The sequence below is a fragment of the Ochotona curzoniae genome, unplaced genomic scaffold (assembly GCF_017591425.1).
Source record: "Ochotona curzoniae isolate NIBS_2020 unplaced genomic scaffold, NIBS_Ocur_1.0 scaffold_3208, whole genome shotgun sequence".
Lineage (NCBI taxonomy): Eukaryota > Metazoa > Chordata > Mammalia > Lagomorpha > Ochotonidae > Ochotona > Ochotona curzoniae.
The window spans coordinates 28091392-28107543 of NW_024467106.1; the positions used below are offsets into that span (position 1 = coordinate 28091392).

General features: G+C 46.4%; 1 protein-coding gene across 1 annotated transcript in view; it reads left to right on the top strand.

The window, feature by feature from the left end:
* GABBR2 (gamma-aminobutyric acid type B receptor subunit 2) overlaps window positions 1-16152 on the top strand; it is a 326347-nt gene that overhangs the window by 127690 nt on the left and 182505 nt on the right. The window contains exon 3 of the mRNA XM_040962792.1: window positions 12402-12572. Within this exon, the coding sequence (XP_040818726.1) occupies window positions 12402-12572 (171 nt within the window). The remainder of the gene's footprint in view (window positions 1-12401; window positions 12573-16152) is intronic.

Genomic DNA, 16152 nt, shown 5'->3' on the forward strand with positions numbered 1-16152 from the left:
TAAGAGAAAATTAAAGACATACATTCTCATTGTATGCAATTAGACAAGCAGTGTAATCAGTATTATTTTTTTAATTAACAAGCCATTTTCAAGCCACTAGACTGGGACTGGTGGAGACTGAATGAGAGCAAGGTCTCTGCTGCACTTGAGCTTCACTGAGGCCCATCACCTGTGAAGTGGGCACACGAGTCCTGCCCTGCCCTGCCCTGCCAGAACTTGCCAGCCTCCCATGCTGGTGGAAAATGCCCACAATGTTCTTGCATGGGTCTGACAAGTCCAGAAGCCACGATCATTCAGCAATCATCTGTCCTTAGTCGCCATCCTCAGATTGGCACTGAGCTGGCAGGTTGCTACCCCTGTCCCCAGAGGAGGAGTCTGATGTCCCTGGAGGGGAGTGATCTTTGCGGAAGCCACTGAGTGGATGGTAGAGGCCACCCTCGGAGCCAATCTCCCCAAATGGAAAGCCAGGATTCTTATCTAAGAGCCACTCTGCTCTCAGCACAGGCTTCCATTGCCTGGTTCTCCTGTACTCTCCGTGTCTTTGTTAAGATTGACTTTCTTTATTTGTAAGGCAGAGTGACAGAGAAGGAGAGAGGAGCTGGGAAAGGAGTTGTCCACTCTTTGATTGACTCCTCAAATGCCCACAATAGTGTTGGACCAGGCTGAAGCCAAGACCCAGAAACTCTATCTGGGTTAATCACATGTGGGTAGCAGAGGCCCAAGTACTCATGCCATCATCTTCTGATGCCTTCCTGGCACGTGAGCAGGGAGCTGGATCAGAAGCAGAGCAGCTGAGTCTCAAACCAGTGCCTTGATATGGGATGCCTGTCATAGAGGGCGGACAAACCCACTGTGCCACAATGGTGGCCCCTTATGCCCATCCTGATTCTTAAAAAAAAAAAAAAAAGAAAGAAAATCAATAAAGTGCTTTAAAAGTTCAAGGCATCTGGAATTCACTATAGGTTTATGTCAGTGCCAAACACTTTGAACTCCATGCATAGTCATTTTTGATATATTTTCCATAAATTTTCAAAGGCCTTTTCCCTACCGGCATGAATTTTGAATTGTTTTTTACCAACATAAATTGACTTGGTGATTGCATCTCCCACAACCTTTCCGGGGTGCTCCAGTAATACCTGCTTTCTGCTCTTCTTTACATCACACGGATGCAGCCTTGTCTAACAGGGCTGTGAAGGACGCAAGGAATCATCACAAAAAGCCACCCAGCAAAGCAATCATCAAGAGCCACGAGGTAATTACTCTGTAGTCAGCCACTTACAAGTAGATACAAGCCATTTCTTACATTGGTTAACAGGCAGTTGGATGTCGGTCTTAAGATTATATTCCTGAGACGGACATCATATTTCATACATGTGTGTATTTAATGTCTGCTTTATGACACAAGCTGGAGAAATATGTCAGTGAAGACTCATCTCTTAAATGGGACATAAAATATGCATCTACCTGTTGTTTTATGTTATTGAATTGGATCATTATAGGAAAGCAAAATGTAGGAAGGCACTGGTGCAGTCAGTCGCATTGCTTTTTGTCTTTTAAGAAAACTTTCTGAGAAAGTTTGTCTACCACTTTCCTAATTGGTCCAGTTTCCCCTTAATCTCACACCTGATTAGGTGGCAGACCTGTGTATTGGAAAGAGAGTTCATGTGCTAAGAATACCTTTCCAGGAACTTACTGCCTTCCCACCTGCTAATGTGTGACCCTGACTAAGTCCCCCACTTTCTCTGTGCTCAGTCTTTCCAGCTGTAAAATGGGAGTAATAAAGTCTACTCCACCTATATCGTGGGTGTCTATGAAGATCAAAGATAAACAAAAGAAGTCGCTCTGTTTGGGAAAGTTGTTTGGGAAAGTCACAAGAAAGAGTGCTAGCAATGAGGGGAAGCAGCAGGGACTTGAGAAGCAGCCCCCTGCTCTGTCAATTGCTTGCTGTGTGACTGGGGACCTGTGTCTTAACCCCTCTGAGCCTTGGTATCCTCATCTGGAGCATGCACATTCTGATAGCGTGTATCTCCTCGCCTTGTGTCTCACATTAGTGAGGAAGTCAATGCAAAGTTCTTCAGGCCAGACTTGCTCCACAGTTCCTGTTCATCATTTAATAGCTTTAAAGAGTCAGTAAATCTAAGCGCGGGTCCCAGCTTGGCATCCACTTAGCTCTAGGGTTCCAGGCAAGTCTCTGTGCCTCCCAAGCTCGCTTGAAACTGTTGTGAGTTCTCAACACAGCTGACTATGGCCATGGCAGTGGGTGGTGCTGCCTGGCACTCTGAATGAGTAAACATTGAAGTCCTTTGCCAGGAAGGAAAAGCAATTGGCCTCCAAGGGGTCCCTGCCTGGGCTCCTACTTACTGAAGACACTGTAGCCCTCACTGCAGGTTTGTGCTAAGTGCCAACCAGGGCCTTTTATTGGAGTGAGAGCTTCTAGAACAGCCTGGGAAAAGAGCCGAGCATTTGCTTGCTGTGGCTCACTTGGAACTACACTGTGACCGCTTGGCCTCACATGAATCTCATGGGCCTCTCTGGGGAGGCACTTAGCGTCCAGTCTGTGGCCAGGGCTTGGGCCCCAGTGATGACCTGGCACAGCCTCCAAGTGGACCCAAGTTCCCAACACCCACGGCCCTGTACCTTTGTGCACAGCCTGGCACCAGCCACAGACACTGTTTTGTCAGCAGCTTCCTGAGAAAGTTGCTTTCATTCATCTCGGCTGAAAAGGACCCTGAAAGAGAACGACCTTCCTCCATTAATTAGAGAACTGCCCGGCCAACCGGTGGGGAAAGATGAAGCCAGGCAGAGAAAAGAACAAGCCTCGGTCACTTCCCTGTCCCCTCGCGTGCGGCCCGCATTTCTTCCCCAGGACTTAGCAACTGTGGCCACCCCTGCTTATGCGAAAACCTTCCACCTGGAGGATGGTTTCTTCTAGCAGCCAAGCAAAATGCAGCTGCTCCCAAACTAGGTAAAGAATGAATTGCATGTAGGCAGGAATTCATCAGTGGTTTGGAAATTTAATAAAGATCCTGAAGCTTGGGAGATGTATTTACATTTTTCATCTGGGTTGATATCTGCAAAGAGAAGCGAAGCATGAGGGCAATTATCTGAATAAATCAGATCAAATAAAAAAAACACGCGCCCACACCAAATGAACAAACTCTTTCGTCATTTTCTTCTCTTGTTTCAGGGAGTAGCAGAGTCTTGCGCTTGCCGGGACCCTTGGAAAACGTGGGTCCCGTGCATCATTTTAGAGAAGAAAAAACAAAAACAAAAACAAAAACAGGTGCCTTAGAGGGGAAAGTGGTTTGCTCTTGTTGTTCTTGGCAGTTTTAAGGATGAACTAGGGAGGCCCGGGTTTCCCAGCTCCTCTGGTGGCCTTGGATCTGCCTGCCCAACGTCTCCATGCTCGTCTGCTTTAGTGGGTACTCTGCTACAGCCACTCGCAGGTCTACAGGCAGATCCTAGACTCAAAGCAAACATTTCTTTTCCCATTGTTTGAGAGGTAGAGAGAAAAAGAGAGAAAGCCTGCACGTTCTCACGCATTGATTCATTTCCCAAATCTTGCAATGGCCAGGGGTTCAAAGCCAAAGTCAGGAACTCAGTCCAGGTCTCCTCCCAAGTGGATGGTGGGAAACCTGAAGCATCACTGTGACCTCCCAGGATGCACATTAGCAGGAAGCTGGAAACAGCTGAACTGGGGCTTGAACTCCAATATGAGACACAGGTGTCCTAACCATCTTCTTGAACGCCCACTCCTCACAAAACATTTCATGTTCGATTATAGCTTCCCACCCAGAGAGAGATGCCATGATAGCTAAATGTGTATCTCATGGGACCTTCCAGAACCAACTATGCCCATTGTCAAACCTTGCTATGTTGGAGAGACCCTAGAAGTCTTGGAATAAGTTGTCTATCAGACCTTAGTAGAAGAAGAAAGCTTTTTAGACCATCGACCACCTCTCCTGGGGCCAAAGACTCAGAACTGGGTTAGAGAAAGAACCGCATAGGAAGTCAGAAGTACAGTTGCACATCTCCCTTGCTGACCTGGTGCTGCTTCTTTTTCTGGAGATGGAAGATGTTCCCATCTCTAACAATCTACCTGAAAGCACTGAGCACCTACTCAGACCCATGCTCATAGCAACCCTGCTGTGGATGGGTCAGACGATGGCTGGCCAGCTCGGGGTTGGAGTGGGCTGTTAGTTCATCACCCAACCATCACTCCATCTGCTGTCAAACGAGTTTTGCTCTCAGGTTTATTGAGACAGGGTGGGCCTGGCCCTCCAGAGAATTCCCCTGAGGATCCCCAAACTCACACCCATTACACAGATGCAGTGTCTAGAACTCTCTGGCAATGTGAGTATGTCGGCTCTTGCAGACTTTAAGTTCTCTCACATCTTGGCAGCTGCATTCCAAAGCAGGCAGCATGGAGCTCATTATCTGAGTTGTACAGGGGAGAGCAGTACCAAGGCCCCTGGGGTCCGTGGGGCTGACTGGGCTCTTAACCTTTGCCTGTCTTTGCCAGGGAGATGTGGGTGTCCCTCCTTTGTTTCAAACCTGCATGACTTTGGCAAGTATTTTTTCCTCTTTTACTGTGGTAGAATGCACATAGCATATAGGTCACCATTGTAACAATTTGAAAGTGAGTAATGCAGTAACTTTGAGTAATGCAGTCACCACCTTGTCCAACCACCACCAGTCCCCAGGGCTGAAACACGGCCATCACCTGAGGAAGCAGGCCCTCCCTGTCTCCATCCTAGCACCTGGGAACCACTGGTCACTCCAGGAGGATTTGTTAACCTTGAAGTCTCAGTTTCCTCTTTGACAAGATGAGAGTAATACTAGCACCTCTTTCCGGAGGTTCCCCTGGGGACTAGGTGGGATGATAATAGTAAAGCAATCAACACTCAGGAGGGGGACTCTGGCCGGGCATGTGTGGGCTTAGGCCCTGCTGCGGGAATGGGGTGGGACTTTCCTGGCCCTCCATGTTGAGGTCTATATCTCGGCTCCAAAGTGGCCACTCAGAGTAGACCCTGACATGCTGGAAGGACAGGTGGCTACCCTTCGTGCAGGAGAGCCTTCAGGCCTGGTGGCTTGGTGGCTGCTTGGGCAGGTACCAAGGCTAGTGCTTAAAGCACAGAGATTCAAAGAATAAAATTCTCCAGGTACCCCTCTGCTGTTGCTCTGTCCTCTTCTGTTTCCTGGAATTTGTCCTCTCTGCTTCATGCTGATTAAATGTTTCTCCGTCCATTTAAACGTGTCCTTACCCTATTCCGCCATCTTGATTCTCCTGACACCACCAACCTCGCTCCCTAGAATAACAATCATCTTAAAAATTAATAGAGACTTTCTCCTTCTCCTGTCTCCCTACCTATCTGACTTAGAGACTTGGGACTCAGGCTTGCTAGAAAATAGAGCAGATGTGCCTTGCCTCACAGCTGATGGTCCCTCAGACAAGCAACTTGCTTTCCTCTCTTCGCTCTCATCTGTATTACTAAATTCAAACACAGCTATAGATTCATGGGGGAAAATACTAATAGGAAGAGAAGAGGAAGGTACTGGGAGTGCCTTGCATTCTGAGAAGCAGAGATCTCCCAAGTGGAGTTTTCTAGGTAGGAAAGAAAAATCCCAGCTACATTGAGTGGTGGGAATTGGCTGTGCTATGTTTATCCAGAGATGCAGGAAAGCATGTACATATGGCTAGGAGTGATGTCACCTCATTAACATCAAGTAGACAAGTGCTCCCTGGACACCCAAAACCATGCTCATTTATCTCCTCAGTTTTCTGATAAATATCCTCAAGTAGAAAATCAGTAGTTGGGAATCCAGGTCAAGAACCATCCACCATTTTATGACATTGAGAAGCTGAGTCTGCAAATACTTACTCGGCTTTTGACAGTGGGAACAATGAAACACCTGTGAGAAAGTGCTTCAGAAATAATCCAAGGAGCACAATCTCCAGAAAAAAAAAAAAAAGTGGAGAAAGACTCTGCTTCTGAAAAGGAGCTGTTGCAATAGACAGAAGAAAACCTTAAAAAGTTGCTTGTGTTCAGTAAAACACCCAAACAATGACAGCAACATTAAAACTTGTCTCCATGACATAACCTGAGAGATCAAGATGGGGCACAAAGGGGACCCAAACCTAGAAACATCCATGGGAAGCCACCAGTGTCGCCAGCACTGTACAGATGGGTTGCCAACAACAAGGCTAGAAACACAGATGACTGCAAAGCAAGCAGGAAATTGATAACAAAGAACACTCATGGCTGACACAGGGATGGCTCGCCCACATCATAGCCAAAGAGCTGTCAAGTCCAAACTTTGTCCCAGAAGTTTGGGACAGAAATTAGGAAATTAGAAAATGCCAGCTATTAGCCAGGGTATGAAGCAAGTCTGTCCTATAGCTAGGATGGTGGGCAAACCAGAAAAGAGGGACTCTTGATATGCACAGACCCGCCAGCCAAATGAGATGCTTTCTTAGAAAGAAGAGGACAGGGATTAAGAGATGAAATCATGAAAGAAAATATGACAGATAAGGATTGGGAAAATGAAGAGACAACATACAACCAAGCATTCCAAAAAAAACCAAAAAATATATGTGAAAGATAGCTTAGAGGCTGGTGCTGTGACATAGAAAGCAGGGTATGTGAGTGCTGATGTCAGTCCCAGCTGCTCTACTTCTGGTCCAGCTCCCCACTTATGGCCTGGGAAAGCAGTGAAGGATGGCTTAAGTCTGGGCTTCTGCACCCACAAGGGAGACTTGGAAGAAGCTCCTGGCTCCTGGTTTTAGATTGGCTCAGCCCTGGCTGTTGCAGCCATTGGGGCATTAACCAGCAGATGGAAAATCTCTCTTTTTTTCTGTGTCTTCTCTTTGTAACTCTACCGTTCAAATGAAATAAATCTTTTTAAAAAGGAAATAAACATATGTATATATATAACAAATATTCTAACTTTATTCGGTAGTGTGTATAACATCTAAACTAAAAATACATTAAAATATATAAACAATAAATGTGTTCCATTATGTAAGATAAATATAGTTTGTTGAGCTGGAAGATTTGAGTGTATGGATTGAAGGGCTCTGTGTGTGCCAGATAAAAACAATAGTTGCCACCCAGATCTATCCTGGTATTTTTTTAAATTATAAGAATAAAGAAAAAGAAATCTATCCAGCATCTAGGCTGAGAAGATGAGATAACCACAGATGAGTAACAAATACGTTAGCTTCAGACTTCTCTGCATTACTTGTGGTTTCGAAGAGGAGAGTAACGGCCCAAGAATTTCATCCCCAGCCAAGTTCTACTTGGGTCAAGCCAACAGGCATCCACAGTGAGCTCTCTGTGCCTTCCCTTCTGCAGCATACCCGTGTTCCAGCAGGCTGAGACTGCAGTGGGAGACAGACAGCTGGATGAGAGAAGAACAGGTGCAGAGTGCCAACGGGAACAAAAGACAGCAAGAAGGCAGCTCAAAAAGGAGCAGGGTGTCAACAAGTTGGTTGGTTATAGTAACCAGTATGCATATACTGAGGGATCTTCAGCGAGCTTATGGAAAGTGCACACTCTGGAAAAACTATGTGTAACCTTCCATTTTTTGAAATCACAATAAACTAACCTTAAAACCCTGTTTCTGTGATTTCTTAAAAATACCCTTGTATTTTAACATCTATCCATGTACTCTTCCCCCCACTAAAAAACCCAAAATTTAAATAATCTTAATTGAACACAAATAAAAGGGGGATCAAATCTATGACAGACAAATGCAAGTAAAACCTAAGAAAGGATTACAATTTTAATATCAAGCAAGATTTAGTATAAAATAAACAGCAATAAAATGACAAAGAGGTTTATATTTCAAAGCTCAAACCATTCAATAAATGTCTATTACATGCCAGCTAGTTGTACTGGGCAAGGGCATACATTGCTGAAAAATAAGGCTATCATCAGACTGAATATTTATGCTCAAAACAACATAAAATCAAAGCACATCGAGTGAAAACTGTTGAGATCCGTGGAGAAGAGGTCAGAGACACAGAGAAAAGCTTAACCTCTCCGCCTTTTGTAGCACAAGCAAACAAAAGTGTGAATCATAACTGTAGTTAGTTTGATTGGATCTATTATGCATAAATAGTCTGATAAAGAATTCTATTGCTGACAGCTAGAGAGTGCATCTGTTTTTTTTGCCCCCCAGCCACCATAGGATTTGTAGAAAAGTTCATTGCATTAGCAGAATATCTCAATAAATTCCCACAGCAGACACTGTACATGCCAGATTCGCCAAACAATGCAATAAAGTGAGATATAACAAAGCCATAAATTAAATTTTAAAATACTCTCAGAAATAAATCCTTGGTTAGGGATTCAGTGGAAGCCTCAGTCACAGTCTGTTCAGAAACTAATTTGGTTGTGTGAAATAGGGCAGGAGCCCAAAAGGTAGAGTCTTCCTGTTAGGAACCTCATGCAGGCAGGCCTGTAATGGCCAGGCACAGAGGATGGATGGGCTGGGGAGCACATTGGAGGCAACTGGGCAGCAACCAGTATGAGAAAGGACACTGGGGCTAGGGTCCTTTAGATCTGAGTTCGAGTCCTGATTCCAGCTCTGGCTAGCTATGCTGAACAAGTCAATCTTTCTTCCTTATTCACTGAAAAACCAGAGGAATTGAGCTGCATCCATGGTGCTCCGCTCTCCTTAGGTATCACAATCATATGGGAGATTTTTAAGTAACACTGATGCGTGGGCTTTATGCCCAGAGCTTATTGTCTCTATTGCTTCACAAGGCCAAGTCATCAGCATTTTTAAAATGAGCGTCCAACTAATTCCAGGTGCTGCCAGGGTGGAGAACCCAAGGGCCAGGTATTACCTCCCCCACACTGCCCCCCCAACGCCTGCCTGCTGTTCTGAGTCCAGCAGTACTCTAGACACCTGCAGTCTACTCTAGAAGAAAGTTTTCCAAGGCAAGAGCCAGAGACAGCAGTGCAAGGCAATCTAATCAAAGTGCGCATTATCTCAAATGGTGCAGAAAATGCTAGTGCCGGTTAATATTTTGCACCCAACATGATTTAGATCTAGGGCATATATTGTACTCGGAGCCCACTGTCAACACAATGGGCCATTTATTCACTGAACAGTAACCACTGTAATTACCTACAGGGCAAACATATGAGGTTGTTCAAGCAACAATTAATTGTAGACCTGGAACTAATGGTACAATAACAGGAGAATATCAACCAGAGTGTGATTTAGAAATCACATCAGAAAACCAATATTTTCCAGATTGTACTAGATAAGCATTTTGGGGAGATGTGATGGTACATAGAACATCCCAAGTCCTGATATAGTTGCTCCCAGATTTTTCTAATAGCTCCTTCTTATACCAGTGATGGTAGGAGGTAGGCAGTGTTTTGTTATCTTAGGAAAATAAGCATAAGCACTCAATTTCTATTTTTTGCATCTGTTGTGACACTTTAGTATCACCTACATGCAGGTGTGTAGACCCACTTTGGATTGTAGGATCTTTTTTTTACGAATCTAATGGAAACCATAGATCTGTTCTTGATTTTGCAGAAACAAAATGTGCACACCTGAGGCACATCCACGCCCACACAGATTATTTTCCTATGATTTTTGGGGCTTTCGCAGACACCTTGAACACCCTCTGTACTCACCAGGGTGTGGCTCAGCCTTCCTTTGCCCACATACAGGTCAGGGACCTCACTACTTCTAACATCAGGCTTTCCATGGCTGGACAAATCTGAGGGGGAACGTTTGCCAGGGCATCCAGCCGATCATCCATGGCTTCCAGCTTTACCTAGAGCTTCCTAACAGCTCTTCTACCCCTTGAACCCTATCATCTTGAGTGTCCCCACTAAGTGAAAGGCTTCAAAACTGGTTACTGCTGGGGCCCCCTGCAGCTCCAGGCAATGACTGCTTAAAGGTTCACTCCAGTAGAAGGAGGTGGGGTCCTAGTGAGTGGCTTGTCACCCTCTGAGACTGACCAGGCAGAAAGGTACATCTAAGATGCCATCTTCCTGAAGTCTTGTGGTGCCAGGTGGAGACTGGATGGTGACAGAGAAACAGTCACGTGTCTTCAGCTGTGTGGAGTCTGAGGGTAGCAGCATACCACTGTCCTACTACAGTCAGCGCCTGGGGGAGGTCCCATCTAGAGCTGCTGTTGGAAACAGCAAGGAGCCAGAGAGAAAGTTGGTGGTATGCTCCAGTGCAGAGTGAGTGACATTTGGTGGCACTTGGAAGACCCACCTCCTGTAGGAGAGTGCATAAGTCCTGGCTCCATTTCCATCTCTGACATCCTGCTCATGCACTTGCTGGTGGCTCAAGTGCTTGGGCTCCAACTATCCCTGTGAGGGACACAAATTGAATCCTTGGCTCCTGACTTCAACCTGGCCCAAGCTCTGGCTGTTGTTGGCTTTTGGAGTACGAATGAGGGGTAGACTGTGTCTGTCATCTGTCTGTCTCTGTGTGTGTCTTTCTGCCCTCCAAATTAATTAATTAATTAATTAAATGTTTAAAGGTTAAAATAAAAAGAATGGTAGAAGAACAGAGTAGATGAAACCATGGAGAAATTATCAACTCAGAGTACGAAACTGTCTTCTAAATATGACACAAAAATCTGAGACTATAAAGAGGAAACTGATCCATTTGAGTACATTTTAAATTAATATGCTTGTATATGCAGAAGACACCATCAGTAACATCAAGGAAGGAATTGGGGGAAGGAGGGGTTTAGGCTGCTTTTCCCAAAGGGCTCGTCTTCAGGTCAAGCCCACTCTACAGACTGATGACACAGCTCCCAGTTACTCTCCATAGGGAGAGAGTCACCCAGCCTCCCTCACCGGAAGACCAATGCAAATTAGAACCGCAAGCAGAGACCATTTCCTAACCCTCACCCTGCCAAGATCAAAAAAGTTTGCTCACCCCCTCGTGTGGACTGGGCTAAAGGAAAGGAAAGGAGACATCAGATGCGGAGTTCTGGAGGAGATGACATTTAAGCTGGGCCAAGGAGGACAGATCATTAAAATCCAATTTAACAACTAACTGGCACTTAAAAGCAAAAGAAGGAATAATGAGAAAGATAGACGGATCGGACTGCCGAGTGTAAATTAGAACACACACACAGAGACGGGAAAGGCAAACACACTGAGCTATTTGCAGAGACTACAATAACCTGAGTGTAAAGGCTTTCATTCAGTTCAGGGAGGAAAACATAGAAGACCACTAAAAAAATGAAAGACACTAAAAAATCGTTCCTAAAATAGGATCTAGTACTCGTTAACGACCACACGGAAAAGGGCTCCACATTATGTATAACTATGAATGCATTATGATTCGGGGTAATTTTTTTAGTGCTGGTTCATTGTAAAATCAGATAGAAAAATGTTTTATTCCCTCTGTTGACAAGAATATGATGAAATTGGCCCTCTAATTATCCATGACTAGCAGATGTGCAAATTGACTTAAAAAAAAAAAGAATCTCTTTTCAACATAAGTATCAAGTCTTCAGAAACTCATATCCTTCATACAGGAGACTTTCTATCGAAGATTCAACCTTACAGAAATAGCCAGCAAAAAAATGCTGGGTGCAAATACACCTGAGGAATGGTAGGAAAATAAATATGACAAATAATGTGGCATACTGGGAATCATCTAAATGCCCCCAGATTAGAGATGATTTGGTAAATCACAGGCCATTCATATGCTTGCCTGTTATACAGCTATTACAATGTTTTGAAGGAATTTTGAACAGGATGTTAAATGCTTGTAAGATGAGTGGAAGAAGAAAATAGTGTGATCATGAAGATCTCAAGAATCTTATTTTAAGTTTATTTTATGTGTGAGAAAGAGAACAAGACAGAAACAGACAGAAAGAGAGAACACTTCCACTGCTGGTTCACTCCCCAAGTGCCCACACTGGCTGGGGCTGGGCCATGGCAAAGCCGAGAACTCACTTGAGTCTCTCACATGAGTAGTAGGGACCCAAGTCCTTGAGCCATTACCACAGCTGCCTTTTAGGAGTCAGGAGCCAGAACCAGAAACAAAATCCCAACATTGCTTTGTGGGTCATGGGCTTCCCAAGCAGCATCTTAACCAATAGGCCAAACTCTCACTGTGTGAAAATCTTCTGTTTAAGAGATGACATCGCAGCAAAGAAAAAGGACTGGATAGAAATAGACTGCTTTGACGGTGGTTCCTTGCAGATGGTTCCAACATTCCTTGACATTGGCTAATGTCATCCTTGCTTCCCACTTTGTGTTTTCACTTGCTCTTTGGTGATGAGGTGTTACCTTTCCAATGGCAAAGTGGAGACATTACCCTGTCCCACACGTGTGTGCCCCGGGTCAGACAGGCAAGGTTCTGCCAGTAAAAGGTGTTCTCTTGGCTCTGTTTTCCAGCTCTCCTTTGCTGCAACCACACCTGTGCTGGCTGACAAAAAGAAATATCCTTATTTCTTCCGGACTGTGCCGTCTGACAACGCGGTAAACCCCGCCATCCTGAAGCTGCTGAAGTATTACCGCTGGAGGCGCGTGGGCACACTCACCCAGGATGTGCAGAGGTTCTCTGAGGTACATGCTGGGGCCCTGTGATCTGGCCCAGGGGGCACTGCCATGGGGTATCTTGGCTTCTGGGTGGGACAAGATACACCAGAGCTGGTGCAGAGGACTGGGTCCCTGCAACAGGTGCAGCTCCATCTCAGATGGCTGAGAGCACCGTTCCTCTCAATGACAGGCAGGAAAAGTATAGCTTTGACCAGTCTCCCTAAGGTCCACCTTCCCTCCAAGGGCATTCCTGCATCCAATCAGGTGTCTGTATACCTGAAACTTTGGCACAGATCCTGTGGGTCTTTCTGACTTCTTCCCATCACAACTCACACTTTTGTGCCCTGCTGTACATCTCAGCAATACAGATCTAGAGGTACAATTGCTACTTTTATGATTTTTTTTATTCATTTTTATTTTATTTGAAGGACACACACACAGAGATTTTCCATCTCCCCAAATGCTTACAACAGCCAAGGTTGGGTCACACAAAAAAGGCAGGAACCGGGCCCGGCACGGTGGCACAAGTGGTTAAGGTCCTCACCTTGCATGCCCGGGATCCCATATGGGCACCAGTTCTAATCCCGGCAGCCCTGCTTCCCATCCAGCTCCCTGCCTGTGGCCTGGGAAAGCAGTCGAGGACGGCCCAAGGCTTTGGGACCCTGCACCCGCGTGGGAGACCCGGAAGAGGTTCCTGGCTTCAGATTGGCATAGCATCGGCCGTTGCGCTCACTTGGGGAGTGAATCATCGGATGGAAGATCTTCCTCTCTGTCTCTCCTCTCTGTATATCCACCTTTCCAACAAAAAAATAAAATAAATCTTTTTTAAAAAAAGGCAGGAACCTGGACTCAATCTGGGTCTCGCCTGTGAGTGTCAGGGAACCCAAGTATTTGAGTCATGCCCTGCTGCCTGCCAGGGTGTGCATTGGCAGGAAGCTGCAAGTGGAAGGAGGTCTGGGACTCCACCTCAGGCACTCAGACATGGGCTGCAGAAACTCCACAGTGGTATCTGAACCATTGCTCATCCCAACAGTCATTTAACGTTTGGAGAGCCAAAGAGCTGTTGCCCTTCCTAGTCCTGCCAACAGCGTGAGGAGCTTCCCATCTCAGGGCAGGTGTTGGGCCCAGCAGGAAAGCCACCAGTTGAAATGTGCCAAAGTGTACCAAAGTGCTTGGCGTTGAGTTCTCACTCTGCTCCTCACATCAGCTTTCTGTTAATGTGAACTTGGGAGGCAGCGGGTGATGGTATAGGTCCTTGGGTTCCTGACAGCCAGGGAGGAAACCTGGATTAAGCTCTCAGTGTTGGCCTGTCCCTGTCTCTGCTGTTGCAGGCATTTGGGGAATGAACCAGAAGACAGGAACATATTCTATTACACTTGTTGTCTTTCTCCCCCTAAAAAAAAATAAACATTCTGAAATTCAGAAAGTCCCTATGTGTCCACATATTGTTACTAAATGGATACTAGTGAACTTGAAAATGAAACTAGTGAACTCAGATGAGTGCACAGATGGTCTTTTGTCTTTCCCTCCTGTTTGAACTAAGTCTTAACCTTTTTTTTCCCAACATGCTGTTGGTTGAACCTCCTAAGTAGCAAGACATTGCAGGTGTGCCCAGCCACCGAAGGGAAAGCATGTGCCAGCAGCATCAGGAATTGCCACACATGAGCCAGGGGTGCAGGCAACCTCCCCCACATGAGTTCCTGCTAGCCAAGGGCAGGAAAGGCCAGGTGAGGGTGGTGACAACGAAGGGAGCAGCCCAGGGCTGGGATTCCCCAGATGAAGTGTCTGGTCCAACTCTGCATTTAACCTTCAGACCCTTGGAAGTCTCCTCCCTTGTCCCAGCCGTGATATCCTCCCCTGTACACAAAGTGGGGATACGAACACAGACACACAAACTTACACACCCTTTGCAGGGATTTTGCCAAAAGCCCAGGGAGTAATGGACTTGAAAAAACCATGCAAATTGCCGAGTTCATGCACAAACAGCAATGTTTTAGGGGAGGTGCCTAAATAGCGGTAGTGCCCACCACTCCCCCTCCCCAATCATAGTCAGTTATCCAAACCAGGCCAGCATCCTCAGACAAAACAGGCTCCTCCTTTCTCTCTTCCCAGCCCCTGGGGGAGGAAAAAGAGGCACAAAGGAAACTTGACCTGGTGGGAGTGACTCATTGACAACCACGGAGGAGGATGCTGGCAGACTCATCTGTGGGCAACCACAGGTGTTCTCAAGGAGCAGGACATGGGTGTGTAGCAGGAGGTACAGACAGACAACCCTGTTAAAACTGGACCTTGCAGTAATTGGGGAGGAGATGCTGTAATAGCATCTATGGCTGCAAGCACCTCTGCCAACCTTGTTATGGTAGCAAAGGAGAAGCAGATATGCAGAGAGGGGAAAAGACAGAGTTCAGGATCTGAGTGTGTGTCTGCAGTCATGGAAGATCATCCACAGAAAGGTCAGGTGTGGTGGTGCAGGAGGGAAAGCCTTTGCCTACAGTGACTGCACCCCATATGGGTGCTGGTTTGAGTCCTGGCTGCTCCACTCCTGGACCAGCTTCCTGCTAATGCACCTGAGATAGTAGTGAAAGATGACCAAGTGCTTGGGTCCCTGTACCTACACCCATGTGGAGACCTGGAAGAAGCTCCAAGCTGCCAGCATTGGTCCGACCCAGCTCAGGCCTGATTGTTGTAGCCATTTGGGAAGTGAACCGATAGATGAATGATTTCTTTCTCCCTGTTCCTCTCTGTAACTCTGTTTTCCAAATAAATAAAAAGAAAGGGGGAAAAAAACCACTTCAGGACCAAATTCCAGTTTGCAAATCCCAGTTTAGAATGCCCATCATTCTTTCCATCCATAGCTTCCTGGAGTCACATGGGAATACCCATACCTGCGTACAGACTTGAGATGGAAAGTACCCATCAGCTTGGTCCAAGGAGGATATATGATCAGCCTTGACAGTGGCTAAGTGCTTTATGGTTCTCCAACACTCTGGCGGCTGCCTTATAGGGCGGGGTAACTGTTTCCAAGTGCGGCAAGGTCAGCTGGTCTGCCAACCAGCACTCTTCAGGCCCCTGCATATACATACAGCTGCGCTAAGTCTCTCCATGCTCGGGTTCCAGGACTCCCCTCATCCCGAACACAAGATGCTGCCAGTCAGGACACCTCTGGGTATCAGTGTCTCAGCCAAACTGACTCCTCTTCGTGCCCAGGGGCCTTGGCATCCCTCTCCTGACGTCTGGACTTTCTCATTGGAGAGCAGGCCCTGGAAACCCGCCAGGGGCTAACAGCTTTTCATGACTGTAAAGGAAACTGGATTCGTTTTATGAAACTGGTTGAGGAGCCACGGCCAGCTGCACTTCTCTTCCGTGCAGCTTCACCGGAGAGATCAGGCCTAGAACCAGAGGGGTCGGGGCTGCACCTTTATCCTCCGACACTGGGCAGGAGCAGAGGAGGCCTGGGGGTTCTTCCACTGCAGAACCAGCTGTTCCTGCTGAGATTCCAAGCTAGTGTGGGGTAAGCCAGAAGATGCTTAGGGCTGGGACCAGATGCACTGATGTCCCGGCCCAGCCTGGCTGAGTGATGGCAAAGGTGTGGTTTGCCTGTATGTGG